This window comes from Dendrobates tinctorius, unplaced genomic scaffold, assembly GCF_039654945.1.
Source record: "Dendrobates tinctorius isolate UK_male_01 unplaced genomic scaffold, ASM3965494v1 ptg000104l, whole genome shotgun sequence".
Classification (NCBI taxonomy): Eukaryota; Metazoa; Chordata; class Amphibia; order Anura; family Dendrobatidae; genus Dendrobates; species Dendrobates tinctorius.
In genome coordinates, this window is record NW_027361772.1 from 17,818,633 (window position 1) to 17,836,728 (window position 18,096).

The 18,096-nt window shown below is 43.6% G+C and overlaps 1 protein-coding gene across 2 annotated transcripts in view; it reads left to right on the top strand.

Annotated features, from left to right (window-relative positions):
- The window catches only part of LOC141100389 (uncharacterized), a 57,291-nt gene that overhangs the window by 24,993 nt on the left and 14,202 nt on the right, over positions 1-18,096 (top strand). For both annotated transcript variants that reach the window (XM_073588846.1, XM_073588845.1), the window contains exons 3-5: positions 12,683-12,753; positions 16,234-16,360; positions 17,693-17,761. In XM_073588846.1, coding sequence (XP_073444947.1) covers positions 12,683-12,753; positions 16,234-16,360; positions 17,693-17,761 — 267 coding nt within the window. The remainder of the gene's footprint in view (positions 1-12,682; positions 12,754-16,233; positions 16,361-17,692; positions 17,762-18,096) is intronic.

An 18,096-nucleotide genomic window follows, 5' to 3' on the forward strand; every position in this document is an offset into this window, starting at 1 on the left:
CCTAAGGGATTGTCGAGCACTGCGTTCAGCTTCTTCTTGCAGCGCCATAGAGAATGCATGGACCGGCGGTCGGGTATCTAACTAGGGCATTATTTTGTAATTGGGATAATAGTTCTTCATCGCGGATAAAGAATCCCCATCTTCCAATAGGTGCAGGTCCCAGCAGTCAGACCCCCACTGATAACTTACTTATCACCTATCCTTGTTTTAACTGGACAGCCTCTTTAATACCAAGCAAACTGTTTTCCAAAAGGTCAATTTTGTTGGTAGTGCCATATATCGGAAGATTGTCTTCTTCCTTCTAGAGGAGAGCTACGTTGCATACCTTATCCCAGGGAGCATTGCGTGGAAGACTCCCGACACCACTTAAATCATATCCAAACTGGTTGTTTGCAATGGCACGCAAAGCCAGATAGTAGACAATGTATATAAAAAATGAGCAGTTATCTAGAAATCATTTTCTGTGGCTGCTCTGAGACTGGACAAAATTGACATTTCATCAAAATTGTACTCCCCAAAGAACCAACTCCTCCAAACCTTATCAACCTAGAAAGAGCAAACTAAAACAAGGAAAAGGGTTAGAGCAACTCCAAGTTGAGTCTATGAACTCATAAAAAAGTCCTTTTTTTATATTCCATATTTGTATTGATTTTTTATTACATTTTTATATATTTTTACTACTGAAGATCTTACAAATACTGCTACAGCGTTACTTTGAAAAAGAGCTGCCAGGGGAAAAACCAGGATTCAGAAAAGGCAGAGGAACAAGAGATGTGATTGCTAACATTAGATGGATAATGGAAAAGGCCAAAGAATGCAACAAGGAGATCTATTATTTCTTCATCGACTACAGCAAAGCCTTCAACGGTGTTGGTCACCGGAAACTTTGGAATGCTATGACGCATATGGATGCGCTGAACCATCTGATCAGTCTCATTAGAAACCTTTACATCAACCAAGAAGCAACAGTCCGAAGGGAATACGACGACACGATAGGGTTCAAAGTCGAGCGAGGCCTCAGACAAGGCTGCATCTTGTTACCATTTCTCTTCAATTTATATGCAGAAACTATTTTCATGAACACTGGACTTGCCGAAAAAAAAATTCATGGATGAATTATCCACAATCTTAAATACGCAGACGATAAAACATTGATAGCAACAAGCACAGATGTAATTAACATCTTATTACAGAGTCTCAATATAGTGAAGACAAAGATATTGACTACTGCCAGTTATGACCAGGACACATTTTGAGATGACAGCGTGGAAGTGGAAGTTATAAAGGACTTCAACCCACTTGGATCAATGAGCAAAGACTGCCCTGGAAGTCAATAGGAGAATAGCTATATGGGCAAATCAACAATGAAGTTACTGGACAAGGTCTTCAAGTCAAAGAACATGTCACTGGCGACAAAGACATGGCTCATACATAATCTGTTTTTTTTCTGTTGTAACATTTGGACGCAAAACCTGGAGAATAAAGGAACAAAACAGAAGAAGAATCTACGCCTTTGAAATGTGGTGCTGGAGGAGGATGTGATCAATATCATGGGTGGCCAGAAGAACAAACACATTTTGGAACAAATTAAGCCAGACATGTCACTCGAAGCAGTTATCATCAAGCTACAACTTGCCTACTTTGGACACTTCATACGAAGAGAGCAATCACTCAAGAAGGACATCATGGTCAGAAGAAAAGAAGGAACAAGGCAAAGAGGAAGACCAGCAACCCGATGGCTTCATACTATGAAGATAATGGCGGAGAAGACCCTGGTGGACCTATCAATGCTTGCACAAGATCGATCTTCCTAGAGTGTTCATCCATCAAGTCGCCATGTCTAGATTTTGAGATGAAGTCTCTTAAATAATAATAGTAGTAGTAGTAATAATAATAATAATAAAATGTAACAAAAAAGGCCATAGAATGTTTTATCTAAAAGTTTCCTTTTCATCAAAGTTTTCAATTTATTTTTGACTGCTGTCACTAAAAGATGCTTTTTTCTTTTGACAAACTATTTCTTGCATCACCATATTTTGAGAGCTATAATTTTTCCATATTTCTGCCGACAGAGTCATGTGGGGGCTTTTATTTGCGGGACAAGTTGACGTTTTTATTGGTACCATTTTTGAGTACATGACATTTTTTGATCGCTTTCTATTCCAATTTTTAGGAGGCAGAATAAACCAAAACCAAGCAATTCCAGGAATTGTTTTTTTGGGGGGTTTACTGTCGTTCCGCGTGTGGTAAATTTTATAAGGCAGCTTTATTCTTCGGGTCAGTACAATTAAAGAGATACATTTATATATTTTTTTAATGTTTTGCCGCTTTTACACAAAAACTATTTTATAGAAAAAAGAATTGTTTTTGAATCGCTTTATTGGAGTTGTATGGCGGGTTGCTTTTTTGCGGGGACAAGATGATGTTTTCATTGTTACCGTTTTTATTTAAATTTTACTTTTTGATCGCGCTTTATTCTACTTTTTGTTTGGTAGCATGATAAGAAAGCAAAGGTTTTTGCCTTTTTTTTTTTTTTTTAAAACGATGTGCACTGAAGGAGTTAATTAGTGTGACAGTTTTATAGGTGGATCGTTCCGGACGCAGCACCCCCAAATGTGTACTTTTTTGTTTTTACATAAATATGCGTAGTTATTGGTTTAATGTTTTTTATTTTTTTTTATTTACTTTGTGATTTTATTTTTTTAATCGTCTTAAAACATTTATTTTAACTTTTTTTATTTTTTTTTACTTTTTTACTTAGTCCCTGTATGGGACTTTTTTTTTATTTTTATTTCCTGATCACTGGTTCATGCAATGCAATACACATGTATTGCATTATATGAGAGCTGGCAGTTTTACACTGTCAGTTCGCTTGTTAAGCCCCCGTTACACACTGCGATATCGCTAGCAATATCGCTGTAAAGTCACCGATTTTGTGACGTTGCAGCGACATTGCTAGCGATATCGCTGCATGTGATACTTACCTCCGACCGGCTCCCCGCTGGTTATCGCTGATCGTGCGAGAAGCTCCTGGACCATTCCTCGTCGGCCACTTCCTGCTGGGCTTCCTGTGGCGCCGATGAGCGACGCGTGGAGCCGGGCGGGAGGACGCAAGATCGCCGCGTCTGACAGGTAAGTAGCGACCCCCGTCCCCAGCGATGTCACTGGTGAGATCTGCCTGTGTGGCAGCTCACTAGCGACCACCTAGCGATGCACCAGCGATCCTGACCGCGTCATATAGCTAGTCGGGATCGCTGGTACATCGCTAGGTGTAACGCTACCCTTAGACTCAGCTCCCTTTCCAACACATCCAATACCCTGAAAAATCCTTTGGCTATAGCTTCAACATGCTCTTGTTATAACATCAACACTGGAGACCAGTATAAAGAGACCTGGAATTGTCAGAATGGGTGAGGAGTCAGACTAGAGATGGGTGAAACAGAAATGTTCGGCATTCATAGTGGACAGTGACTATTCGGGCCTGAACGCGAACATGCAATTTCTGCTGAAGTCCGGGAGAGAGAATATTTTTAAAGGATATGGATACTGTTAGGGGCATTTTTTTACTTAAATGTAAGATTTCTGGCCTAAAAATTATTTTTGTATCTGGATTTCATTTCAATCTTTGTACCCTTTTGTTTAAATGTCGTGTGTTGCACTGTATATTGCTGGCTGTAGAATGGGGTAACTAAGAATCATCAGTGAGGTCATTCTGATGGGGAGTTTGCAACTCTTTTGTCTATTACAGAGCTTCTCCCAGATGACAATCACATTGGAAGTTCAGCTCTCCTTTGATGATATGGTTTGTGATCATAAACTCTCATCTCCTCTCAACTTTTTTATTATTTAACAGCCTTCGGCTTGGTCCCATGAACAATCTGTAGGAAGATTGATCTTGTGCAAACCTAGATAGATTATTATTATTGTTATTATTATTATTTATTGTTATAGCGCCATTTATTCCATGGCGCTTTACATGTAAGGAGGGGTATACATAATAAAAACAAGTACAATAAAGTTAAACAATACAAGTCATAACTGGTACAGGAGGAGAGAGGACCCTGCCCGCGAAGGCTCACAATCTACAAGGGATGGGTGAGAATACAGTAGGCCTGGGTAGAGCTGGTCATGCAGCGGTTTGGTCGATCGGTGGTTACTGCAGGTTATAGGCTTGTCGGAAGAGGTGGGTCTTCAGGCTCTTTTTGAAGGTTTCGATGGTAGGTGAGAGTCTGATATGTTGTGGTAGAGAGTTCCAGAGTAGGGGTGATGCGCGAGAGAAGTCTTGTATGCTATTGTGGGAAGAGGAGATAAGAGGGGAGTAGAGAAGGAGATCTTGTGAGGATTGGAGGTTGCATGCAGGAAAGTACCGGGAGACGAGGTCAGAGATGTATGGAGGAGCCAGGTTGTGGATGGCTTTGTATGTCATGGTTAGGGTTCTGTACTGGAGTCTCTGGGCAATGGGGAGCCAGTGAAGGGATTGACAGAGGGGAGAAGCTGAGGAATAGCGAGGGGACAGGTGGATTAGTCGGGCAGCAGAGTTTAGAATAGATTGGAGGGGTGCGAGAGTGTTCGAGGTGAGGCCACTGAGGAGGAGGTTGCAGTAGTCAAGGCGAGAGATGATGAGGGCATGGACTAGGGTTTTTGCAGATTTTTGGTTGAGGAATGAACGGATTCGTGAAATATTTTTGAGTTGAAGTCGGCAGGAAGTGGAAAGGGCTTGGATATGTGTTATGAAGGAGAGATCAGCGTCAAGGATTACCCCGAGGCAGCGAGCCTGTGGGACTGGGGAGAGTGGGCAGCCATTTACTGTAATGGATAGGTTCGTTGGGGGGGTCACGTGAGATGGGGGAAAGATGATGAATTCTGTTTTGTCCATGTTAAGTTTCAGAAATCTAGCGGAGAAGAAGGATGAAATAGTGGACAGACATTGAGGGATTCTGGTTAGTAGGGAGGTGATATCTGGTCCAGAGATGTAGATCTGTGTGTCATCAGCATAGAGATGATACTGAAAGCCATGAGATTCTATGAGCTGTCCCAGGCCAAAGGTGTAAATGGAGAAGAGCAGGGGTCCTAGGACTGAACCTTGTGGGACTCCGACAGATAGGGGGCGAGGTGAGGAGGTGGTGTGTGAGTGGGAGACGCGGAATGTCCAGTCTGTTAGGTATGATGAGATCCAGGATAGGGTCAAGTCTGTGATGCCAAGGGATGAGAGGGTCTGCAATAATAGGGAATGGTCCACTGTGTCAAAGGCAGCGGACAGGTCCAGGAGGAGGAGGACAGAGTAGTGTTGTTGCTCTTGGCGGTTAAGAGGTCATTGGTGACCTTAGTAAGGGCAGTTTCAGTGGAGTGGTGTGACCAGAAGCCAGATTGTAAGCGGTCGAAGAGGGAGCAAGAAAAGAGATGGGAGGACAGTTCAAGGTAGACGTGTTGTTCCAGTAGCTTGGAGGCATAGGGAAGAAGTGATATAGGGCGATAGCTAGATACAGAGGATGGGTCAAGAGAGGGCTTTTTGAGGATAGGTGTGATGGAGGCATGTTTAAAGCTTGATGTCCACCATTATCTTGATAGTATCAAGTCATTGGGTTGCTGGTCTTCCTCTTCGACTTGTTCCTTCTATTTTTCTGACCATGATGTCCTTCGCCAGTGATTGCTCTCTTTGTAAACATCCTAAGTAGGCAAGTTGTAGCTTGGTGATCCTTGCATGTCTGGCTTGATTTGTTCCAAAATTGATTTGTTTGTTCTTGTTGCCATCCATGGTATTGATAACAACCTTCTCCAGCGTCACATTTTTAAGGCATCGATTCTCCGCCTGTCTTGTTTCTTTATTGTCCAGGTGTCGAATCCGTATGTTACCACAGAAAAAAAAACTATGAATGCGCTGTGTCTTCATTGCCAGTGAAATGTTCCTTGATTTGAAGACCTTGTCCAGTAATGTCATTGGTGATTTGCCCATAGCTATCGCCTATTGACTTCCGGTTTCGTCTCTTCACCTTGAGTGATCATGATCTGAGTAGGATGAAGTCCTTCAACTTCCAGTTCGTCTCCATCCATCTCAAATGTGTCCTGGTCATACCTGGCAGTAGTCAATATCTTTGTCTTCTTTGTGTTAAGTATCAGTCCCATGTTCGAGCTTTCCATCTTGACATTCCTTAATAAGTCGTTCATTCCATTTGCGTTTGTTGCTATTAATGTTGTATTGTCTGCTTATTTAAGGTTGTTAATGATTCATCCAGCAATTTTGATTCCCTCTTCTTTTCTGGAAAATCCAGCCTTCCTGAAATTATCTTCTGCATATATTGAAGAGAAATGGTGACAGGATGGAGCCTTGTCTGAGGCCTCGCTCTACTTTGAACCCTGCCGAGTCGCCGTGTTCTGTTTGGACTGTTGCTTCTTGGTCGATTTAAGGGGTCCTAATGAGGCGCACCAGATGATTCAGCACACCCATATTCTTCATGGTATTACAAACTTTCTCGTGATTTACACCGTTGAAGGCTTTGCTGTGATCAAAGAAGCAAAAATAGATCTCCTTCTTGTATTCTTTGGCCTTTTCCATTATCCATCTAGTGTTAGCAATCACTTCTGTTATTCATCTGCATTTTCAGAATCCGACTTGATCTTCTGGCAGATAAGAGTTACTAATGTAGTTCCATTAGATAGAGCTCACTGAAAGATTCTTAGTTAATGCCATTCTGCAGCAATGAGCAGGGAAACAAGCAACCTTAAAAGTCAAAATTGAGTAAACTATTTAAAGGGAATCTGTCACCTAGTTTTTCGTATATAAGCTGCGGCCACCACCATAAGGGGCTTATCTACACCATTCTGTAATGCTGTAGATAAGCCCCCGATGTAACCTGAAAGATAAGAAAAACGAGTTCTATTATACTCACCTGGGGGTCTGGTCCGGTCCGATGGGTGTCGCAGTCCGGGTCCGGCGCCTCCCAACTTGTAGCAATGACGTCCTCTTCCTTGCTTCTGTCGCGCTCCTGTGCAGGCGTGCTTTATCTACCCTGTTGAGGGCAGAGCAAAGTACTGCAGTGCGCAGGCACTGGGCCATATACCAAGATGTAGGCCCAGCGCCTGCAGTGAGCAGGGCCTTGGACATATACCAAGATGTAGGCCCATATACCATGATGGGGGCTAAATACCAGGATGTCATTAACCTATGGAGTGCAGTATGGGGCCATTATACTGTGGGGCACTACTATAGGGCTCTAGGACTTACATAATTGGTGTGGCATCACTGCTCTTCACAGCCTATGGTGCTTGGTTCTCTGAACGCTGCTCCAAAGCCTTTGGATGCCGGATTCTGGGATCATTGTAGGAACGCCAGAGTCTACGTCGGACCTGCATGGGAACTTTTTGTTTTCTAATAAATCGGTAAAGAAGGGACAGTGTCTTGTCTTTATTTCTCCCTTTTTTTCAGGTTTCCATTCGTGGACTACGGCGAATTCCCAGGACTACTGTGGACCTGCCTTCTCAAAAATAGACCAGAAAACGTGTCAGAAATAAAATGTGTTTTTCTGCCTGTGTGTTTTTCTTTCATTATTGGGTTAGTAATGGGGGTGTCTGATAGACCTCTCTCCATTACTAACCCCAGGGCTTGATGTCAGCTATGATTTTTGACAAATCACAGATGTCATCAACCGCAATTACCATTAACCTGATTGCTACTGCACCAGGGAAATTGAGAAGAGCGAAGTCCAAGCGCCAGAATTCGTACAGCTAAAGTGATTAGCCAATTCTGGGGTGGCTGCGGGCTGCTATTTTTAGGCTGGGATTGACCCAATAACCAGGGACCTTCCCATCGTGTCTGCTTTTTCTTGGCTGGTTACCAATAACATGGCTAAACACCATTTAATGCCACATGAAAGGCACTAAAAGGTGCAAGTTTATTATATGTAGGGGGCTTGTAACATATATCTAAAAGACATCTATGTATTCTATTTATCTATTCTATCTATCTTATTACTCCACTGCTCCAATAGAATGGACAGAGCAAGGTTACACATTTCTAAGGGAGCAGTGGAGTAATGTATGACCCCCGCTCCGTCCATTTCTATGGAAGCAGTGGTGTAATGTGCTACCCTGCTCTATATACTTCTATGGGAGTAGTAATACCATAAAAGTGGACAGAGTGATGTCATCGGAAGCATAGCTAGGGTTTTGGTTTGGGGGGTGGGGGTGCAAAACTTCTGAGTGGGCCCCTAACCAAGTAACCCTGACTACATGGTTATGGTATGGTAGCACACCCTAATAGTAGATGTAGGAGAACCTCAGCAGGTTCTCGATACAAAGACAAATGCTGATATTACCGCCATATAGTGGTAGATAGCAGTGCTGCAGAACACATAAGAGATTACAGCACAGGATAGATATAGATAGTTAGACTCACAGCTGACATTCTTTCTGATGGAACCGTTCATTTTTGCATCTAGACCAAACGGTTTGATGGCTCCAATGCTGTATAATGGCTCCACATTAACTGCCACATTATATGATAGCCTCCTACATAGCCTCCATATAGTATAATGCACTTCCCTTAGGCCTCTATATAGTATAATGCTTTCCCTATAAAAAATATATACAATACTCACCTCTCCTCCTAGCTGCTCCGGTCTCTGCAGCGAGCGCCTGCACAGCGGGCTCCATGTAGTGACATCCTCACACCGGCTGTCAGTGTCTGAGTCAGTGACATCAGACTCAGAGGGGGATTGATGCGTCACGCTCCCTCATCATTGCTTCCAACTCTCGGCATCCAGCTGATACAGGTGAACTTGTGATGATGGGCGGTTTCCTGGTGCTAGCCCTCCCCCGCCCGGCTCACTGGCCCCATAGCGGCTGCATGGCAGTGCAAGGAGATCATGTCTACCAGATCTACTGCAGAGTTTAACTGTATCGACGCACGCTGATAGGCCCCTCAGCGTGCGGGGGACCTCTTTGCACTGGTAGCTACGCTACTGGGTGTCAAACATTACACCACTGCTCCCATAGAAGTGGACTGAGCAGGTTCTCGACTACATAGATTAGATACTGCGTATCTAATTCCATCCTGTGAGATACACTTCGCTGAGCTCGATATCTAATCCCATCATGTGATAAACTACAGTGAGCCCTGTATGTAATCCCAGTATTACTCTAAGAGTATCCAACTGCGCACGTGATAAACTGCACATTTCTAACCCCAGTTTATGATACAGCGAGCAGCACCAACTAACAGAATCGGTGCCGACCGTCCTCGGGGACACTGTCTACTTGTTGGTATCACTGGCAGTCGCCAACAAAATGACTCCACACTGTGTTCCTTAATTTCATCTCTCATTCTTTCACAAACACCCAGAAGGGGAGGAGAGCAGTGACGTCACACACATGATCAGACCCCGCCCACATTTACAGCAGTCGTAATGTAAGCTGGTTGTACACTAGGTTTTCATGAAAAATTTCAGCAGCTCCTCCCCCTAGTGTTAAAAAGTGGAAATACCAAACCTTTAAGATATTTTTCATATTTAACTTCATTAAAAACAAATTATTATCGTGTGTATGTGTATATGTATATATATATATATATATATATATATATATATATTGTGGTGTAGTTACCACTATGTCCACTGGGGGGCGCTGTGTCGGTGTCCCAGGATGGGTGTACAGGCACATTCAGTGTGGTAACAGGAGCAGGGTCCTAAATGACCATTATGGGTCTCAAGGTGGGTGGCCTTGGGATGCAGGCTCCAGGGTGTATTGATCAGCAGAGGTACTGCTGATCTTTCTGTTACACTGTGTCAGGGAAGCCTGTGTGTGTCTATACAACCTTTAGTGATGTCATAGCCATGTGATCACCTGTGGGTGTGGTTACAGGGCTATGTAATTGAGGTGTTTGGCACATGTGAGAGAGAGAGAGAGGGAGTCTGGCAGAGTGTGGACAGACTTCCATGTGTCCAGGTGGGACACTACAGAGAGTGGCCTGTGTGCTAAGGAAGGAGAAGCCTTCCTGGGTCTGCGGCTGCAGATAGAGCGCTGCTCGGGACATTGCCCTGGCCTATGTATATTAGTTGTATATGGGGAGGACTACACCTCCCAGCATGTGCTGAGACTCTCGGTCTGAGTCTGAAGCCACGGACGTTTATGTTCTTTTGTGCCTAAGCTAGAGGCTATTTTGGTGATACGCTGATTTATGGTTTATGGAGCAAATAAACCTCCTGAACTTTGGGAAGAACCTGCCCCATGATTGTCTCCCGCTGCACCTGAGCGAGTCACATCCCTACAATATATATAACTCAAAGTCTGTAGTAGCCCGCTCTATACAAATCCACAGTTCTCGCCCGATTTGGGTGAAATTTGGCACGCCACCTCTCCACCCACAGGAGCAGAATACTGCACATGTTAAATCTCGCTAGCGTTCCCCTTTCATGAGATTGGGGCCCCCAAAGTTAGGCCCTTTACATATAATGGAGAAATGTGAAGGTGAAAGTAAAAGTACTGAGGGGAAAACAACGGTTGTGACTGAGAGGGACGGATTATAGCGACAATGCCAAAGAGTCGCTGCTAAAGGGCCGCACCACCACACACAACACACAAACATCATACAAACATCACACAGACAGCACACATACACCAACCCACAGGCACAACACCACACAAAGACCAGACCACTCTAGACACACACAACACAAACACCACCCCACAAATACCACAACACCACCCCATAAATACCACATGCACACCACGCACACACGCAAGGACCACAAACGCATGCAAACACCCTCAGATGGATGCACCCTACGCATACGGACGAACATTACTGAGCAGCAATATTGGTCAGGCGAACAATTCCTCATAGTAAGATTGTCATTATTGCTTACTATACAGGGAGCTTTCATCACTGAAGCTGCTGAGGTAAAGTGAAAGCTGAGCTCTGATTGGTTGCTATGGGCAACTAGACAAGTCTGCCTGTGAGGCGGTTTTCATTACTGAGATGTGAGCTCCTTCAGGTCATAGTAATACTGTGTGAGGCCGCTCTGTATTTACTATTCATCTCATTACATCTCTTATCAGTGTCAGGTGAATACTAAAGGGTCATAATACTAAGGACTGTTTTGCACTATGTTGTTACTTGGGTGTAAATGTTTTATATGTTTGTGTAAGGTGCATAAATTTTCATTTTTGATAAAAAAAAAATAGTTCTAAAAATAAAATAGTTGTTAATGTTTATACTACATAATATGTATTGAATATGTAAAATCAATAAAAATATTGAAATAAAAAAAGTTGTTCACATCAATGTTACGACAAATTAGTAAAGTGGCAAAATAATAAAAATTTAAAGTGGAAAAATTTTACTGTAGCCCTCTGAAAATGTGAATTTCAGAGTGACACTGAAAATTTTACTTTAACTACCATAACCAACAATTTAACATATTTTCCGGGAGTGAAGCCATGGGTATTCTATTCCAATATACACTCACTGGCCACTTTATTAGGTACACCATGCTAGTAACGGGTTGGACCCCCTTTTGCCTTCAGAACTGCCTCAATTCTTCGTGGCAGAGATTCAACAAGGTGCTGGAAGCATTCCTCAGAGATTTTGGACCATATTGACATGATGGCATCACACAGTTGGCGCAGATTTGTCGGCTGCACATCCCTGATGCGAATCTCCCGTTCCACAACATCCCAAAGATGCTCTATTGGATTGAGATCTGGTGACTGAGGAGGCCATTTGAGTACAGTGAACTCATTGTCATGTTCAAGAAACCAATCTGAGATGATTCGAGCTTTATGACATGGCGCATTATCCTGCTGAAAGTAGCCATCAGATGCCTGTTCTTAGCTGAGAGGAGTGGTACCCAGTGTGGTCTTCTGCTGCTGTAGCCCATCTGCCTCAAAGTTCGACGCACTGTGCGTTCAGAGATGCTCTTCTGCCTACCTTGGTTGTAACGGGTGGCAATTTGAGTCACTGTTGCCTTTCTATCAGCTCGAACCAGTCTGCCCATTCTCCTCTGACCTCTGGCATCAACAAGGCATTTCCGGCCACAGAACTGCCGCTCACTGGATTTTTTTTCTTTTTCGGACCATTCTCTGTAAACCCTAGAGATGGTTGTGCGTGAAAATCCCAGTAGATCAGCAGTTTCTGAAATTCTCAGACCAGCCCTTCTGGCAGCAACAATCATGCCACGTTCAAAGGCACTCAAATCACCTTTCTTCCCCATACTGATGCTCGGTTTGAACTGCAGGAGATTGTCTTGACCATGTCTACATGCCTAAATGCACTGAGTTGCCGCCATGTGATTGGCTGATTAGAAATTAAGTCTTAACACACAGTTGGACAGGTGTACCTAATAAAGTGGCCAGTGAGTGTATATATATATATATATATATATATATATATCATTTTTTTATTAAAACGTTAATGATTTACATTTTTTCAATTGTTGAAAAATGTTTTTTTTTTCTGGCACCTTCACTTTAAAGGTAATCCATGAGTAGGATCAATCATCCTTGACAGTCTGTGTGGGCATGCAGGTCACAGGAAGCTGAATAAAATTATATCTGCAACATAATGTTTTATTGCAGAGAAATCCAAGTCTTTCTTAATATGTAAATGAACTGTTACCTTTATAGTCAGCTGAAAAGCATTAGCTTTTTCGATGTTTCTGGTTTTTGATGCTGTTATGGCTTTTTCTAGATGCTGCGGTTGCATTACCTATGGGACTGATGTCTAAGCTGAAGCTACATATGGATTCTTTGCTCCGAGAGGTAAGATGCTGTTCCTGGTGCGGCCTCTGCCCATACAGGTGACCGTCCTAAACCAGATGTTCTTCATAGGAACTGATTTAAATTATTAGGATGCCAACCTACAGTTGTCGCACTCTAGAGACATCGTCAGGGCTAAAAAAAAAAAAAAAGTCTGTCCCCTTTAAATAATAAAAAGGGACAGCATCATATTTTGTGTCAAGGCATATAAAGGTAAATAATGGGTCAGCCTGCTTTCTGTCAATGAATTGAAACATTATTGCTTACATCCTGAAAGTCTTTTCTAGAAATGACCATAGCCATTAATATTAGGAAAATTTTCATCGTGGCTCTGGCTCTTTAAGGCAAATCTATCTCCAGATTTCACAACATACATTATTATTATTAGATCTTCTATTCCTGACAAGGTTGGTGTCAGAATGAGTCCAAGCGTATTCAGTCTCTGGCCCAACATGCCTGACTGACAGCTACTCAAACTCCACCCTCCTGCTTAACTGACAGCTGCAGCTTGTACAGAGCAGCCTGAGATCTCAGCAGCAGAGGAAGGACACTAATGAACTGCCAATCAGGCTAGGTGGGCAGAAATGTACTTTTACCTTTCAATGTACATTATACAGCCATTCTAATATTGATTTTCAAAGTAGACGCATCAACCTCATCAGGTCTAAGAGATCTGCTATGCCAAGGGCACATCGGTTGCAGAGAATGCAAACGCGACAAGGCCCATGCGGGTGTGGGGCCCGCCGACGCCAGCACCTATTTCAGATGCAATGTATTGCGGCGCAGAGACCCTCCCGCTCTCTGCAGTGCAGTACACGCCGCCGGCCAATCAGAGGCCGGAAGCTGACGTCAATGTGCCCATCACTAGCGGCGCATGGCAGAGATGTCATATGCTGCCCATGGCTGGCACGCCAAATTCAGTAAAGGTTGTAGAAGAGGACGCCACATATCGTGTGAGCAGAGAAAGGTAAGAAAAGGACATTATATCAGAAAAGGACCCAAGATGAGGGATATTATACTAGAAAGAGGCCCAGGATGGGAGACATTATACAAGAAAGAGGCCCAGGATGGGAGACATTATACAAGAAAGAGGCCCGGGATGGGAGACATTATACAAGAAAGAGGCCCGGGATGGGAGACAAGATACAAGAAAGAGGCCCGGGATGGGAGACATTATACAAGAAAGAGGCCCAGGATGCGAGACATTATACAAGAAAGAGGCCCAGGATGGGAGACATTATACAAGAAAGAGGCCTAGAATGGGAGACATTATACAAGAAAGAGGCCCAGGATGGGAGACATTATACAAGAAAGAGGCCCAGGATGGGAGACATTATACAAGAAAGAGGCCCAGGATGGGAGACATTATAGCAGGAAGAGGCCCAGGATGGGAGACATTATACAAGAAGGAGGCCTAGGATGGGGGACATTATACAAGAAAGAGGCCCAGGATGGGAGACATTATAGCAGGAAGAGGCCCAGGATGGGAGACATTATACAAGAAAGAGGCCTAGGATGGGGGACATTATACAAGAAAGAGGCCCAGGATGGGAGACATTATAGCAGAAAGAGGCCCAGGATGGGAGACATTATACAAGAAAGTGGCCTAGGATGGGGGACATTATAGCAGGAAGAGGCCCAGGATGGGAGACATTATACAAGAAAGAGGCCCAGGATGGGAGACATTATACAAGAAAAAGGCCTAGGATGGGGGACATTATACAAGAAAGAGGCCCAGGATGGGAGACATTATAGCAGAAAGAGGCCCAGGATGGGAGACATTATACAAGAAAGAGGCCCTGGATGGGAGACATTATAGCAGGAAGAGGCCCAGGATGGGAGACATAATACAAGAAAGAGGCCCAGGATGGGAGACATTATACAAGAAAGAGGCCCAGGATGGGAGACATTATAGCAGGAAGAGGCCCAGGATGGGAGACATTATACAAGAAGGAGGCCTAGGATGGGGGACATTATACAAGAAAGAGGCCCAGGATGGGAGACATTATAGCAGGAAGAGGCCCAGGATGGGGGACATTATACAAGAAAGAGGCCCAGGATGGGAGACATTATAGCAGGAAGAGGCCCAGGATGGGAGACATTATACAAGAAAGAGGCCCAGGATGGGGGACATTATAGCAGGAAGAGGCCCAGGATGGGAGACATTATACAAGAAGGAGGCCCAGGATGGGAGACATTATACAAGAAAGAGGCCCAGGATGGGAGACATTATAGCAGGAAGAGGCCCAGGATGGGAGACATTATACAAGAAGGAGGCCTAGGATGGGGGACATTATACAAGAAAGAGGCCCAGGATGGGAGACATTATAGCAGGAAGAGGCCCAGGATGGGAGACATTATACAAGAAAGAGGCCTAGGATGGGGGACATTATACAAGAAAGAGGCCCAGGATGGGAGACATTATAGCAGAAAGAGGCCCAGGATGGGAGACATTATACAAGAAAGTGGCCTAGGATGGGGGACATTATAGCAGGAAGAGGCCCAGGATGGGAGACATTATACAAGAAAGAGGCCCAGGATGGGGGACATTATTCAAGAAAGAGGCCCAGGATGGGAGACATTATAGCAGAAAGAGGCCCAGGATGGGAGACATTATACAAGAAAGAGGCCCTGGATGGGAGACATTATAGCAGGAAGAGGCCCAGGATGGGAGACATTATACAAGAAAGAGGCCCAGGATGGGAGACATTATACAAGAAAGAGGCCCAGGATGGGAGACATTATACAAGAAAGAGGCCCAGGATGGGAGACATTATACAAGAAAGAGGCCCAGGATGGGAGACATTATACAAGAAAGAGGCCCAGGATGGGAGACATTATACAAGAAAGAGGCCCAGGATGGGAGACATTATAGCAGGAAGAGGCCCAGGATGGGAGACATTATACAAGAAGGAGGCCTAGGATGGGGGACATTATACAAGAAAGAGGCCCAGGATGGGAGACATTATACAAGAAAGAGGCCCAGGATGGGAGACATTATACAAGAAAGAGGCCTAGGATGGGGGACATTATACAAGAAAGAGGCCCAGGATGGGAGACATTATAGCAGAAAGAGGCCCAGGATGGGAGACATTATACAAGAAAGAGGCCCAGGATGGGAGACATTATAGCAGAAAGAGGCCCAGGATGGGAGACATTATACAAGAAAGAGGCCCAGGATGGGAGACATTATACAAGAAAGTGGCCTGGATGTGGGACATTATTACAAAAAGAGGCCAGGATGGGGACTTAAGTACATGGAGGCTGAACACGTATGTCTTTGTAGGATCTAGAACACTATAAAGGCCAATACTTTTGACCAACATAGGGGTGGAGGCCCTGGTCCAAATTTTGCACCAGAGTCCATCGAACTTTGGTTAAGCTACTGCTACTATGTGTGTAGCTTATAGTATGAAATCTGGCGACAGATCCACCATAAGCTATTACTCCTTTAATAGTCGTCCTTGTATTTTTATATCTCAGGTTCCAATCAGGTTTGATGATGTGGCGGTGTACTTTTCGGCAGAGGAGTGGGAGAGCTTGGGAATGGTGGATAAGCTGATGTACATGGATGTCATGCTGGAGAATTACTACACTCTTTTTTCTCTTGGTAAGACAATATGGCCAAAAGGAGAACTTTTATGGCTGCTATGGCTACTTAACCCTTCGCTTTCCCCTTTGCATATTTCAAACCTTTTTGGCAGACTGAGATCTGTCTTGGATGGGTGATATTGATCTGATAACTCTAGATATGGAGGTAGTAGCTAAAACTTTATACAAAAGCCCATGAAGGAGAAACTTGAGATCACCCCTGAAGACCCTATATTATAATTCGCCTTTTACTATCTACAGCTCCAAAAAAAAATTATTCAGGCCCAGTTGTCCAATTAAAATTCAGGTTTATTAGCAAAATTCACAAACTTTCTGCTGCCTGTTCTTGTTTCCTTTGTTAATTTAAATGTAAAGAGACAACTAATGAAACAAGTGGTTTCTCCAGCTTCACCACAAAATGACACTTTTACTGCCTACTGCAGTCTCAGAATTATTCACCCCCTTCATGACAAGCGTCTTTAGTACTTAGTAGAGCCCTCTTGGCTGTTATGACCTGCCGCAAATGTGATGTATAGCTAAACACCAGCTTCTGGCTGCGTTCTTGAGAAGTCTTAGCCCATCCATCATGGACAGTAGTCTCAGGTCATTGATATTCTTGGGTTTGCAGCTGCATCTGCCTTCTTTATGTCTCACCAATCTTCCATGACTTCTGAAACCAAGTTTTGGAGTATTTATGAGGTATACTAGGGATGATTGTCCTGTTGGAAAGTCCAATTATGCGCAAGCTTTTAGAAGAGATGATGTTTTCTCCTATGATTTCATGATACTTCATAGTATCTAGTTTATTTGCTAATTTCCCAAGGGGTTTAGTTTTCCTGAGGGTGTTCACTTTTTCCCCTGCATGGCATTACCCAATTATAAGTAGGGATAAAGAAAGGCCATACCCCAAGAGAAGGTCTGAACCGGATTTCTCTTTGTGATATGATAAGACCGATACATCTAATAAAGTCACAGATCTCACTGCCAGCACCTACTGTGATTACAAGTGGCAAGAGACTGAAAAAAGAGCACGTACAAAAATCAGGAAAAATGTAACTGCCCCCAAAGATTAATCTCTTCTAACCACCTCCTTTACAAGCTAATGTATCTGCAATGGAGATGAGAAATAAATTAAAAACTTCCAACTTGATTTAAAATTTGTCTTGATTTAGTCTGGATTGTGACTAGAGCCACGATCTAGGACCCGTTTTAAGTCTGAGACCAAACTTTCCCAAAACCCAGCATAGCCATAGAATACGCTGTTCGAGGTTAAGTCAATGTGTCCTCTTATCGATAAACTCCGTTGTAACTGCTGGCATAAGGTTACTGTATGTCCCATTCGCTTCCACAGGATTTGTCTTTGAAAAACCTGAAATCATCTCAATAATTGAAGAATTTCAAGACCATTACCATACAGCAGGTGAGAGTAGATGACAAAGGAAATCTGATATCTGTGTCTTGTATATTCCTGAACGTCACAGGTTTTGTGTCTTTGTACCTTGTTCTCCATCATTATTTCAGCTCCTTACGACAGTTCCTTGTGTTTGATATTTGCAAATAGTCTCAATACAGTAATGATTAGTGATGAGCGAACCAGAAAGGTAAAGTTCACGGTCCGTACTGGACACCTAGTGTAGTGTCCGTACACGGACCCCAAACAAAGACTTCTCCCGAGAGAAACCATGTTACTGTTCGGGTTTAGTAACCTGAACAAAGTTTTTTAAAAGGCTGCAGAGCAGCCAATCAACAAGTTTT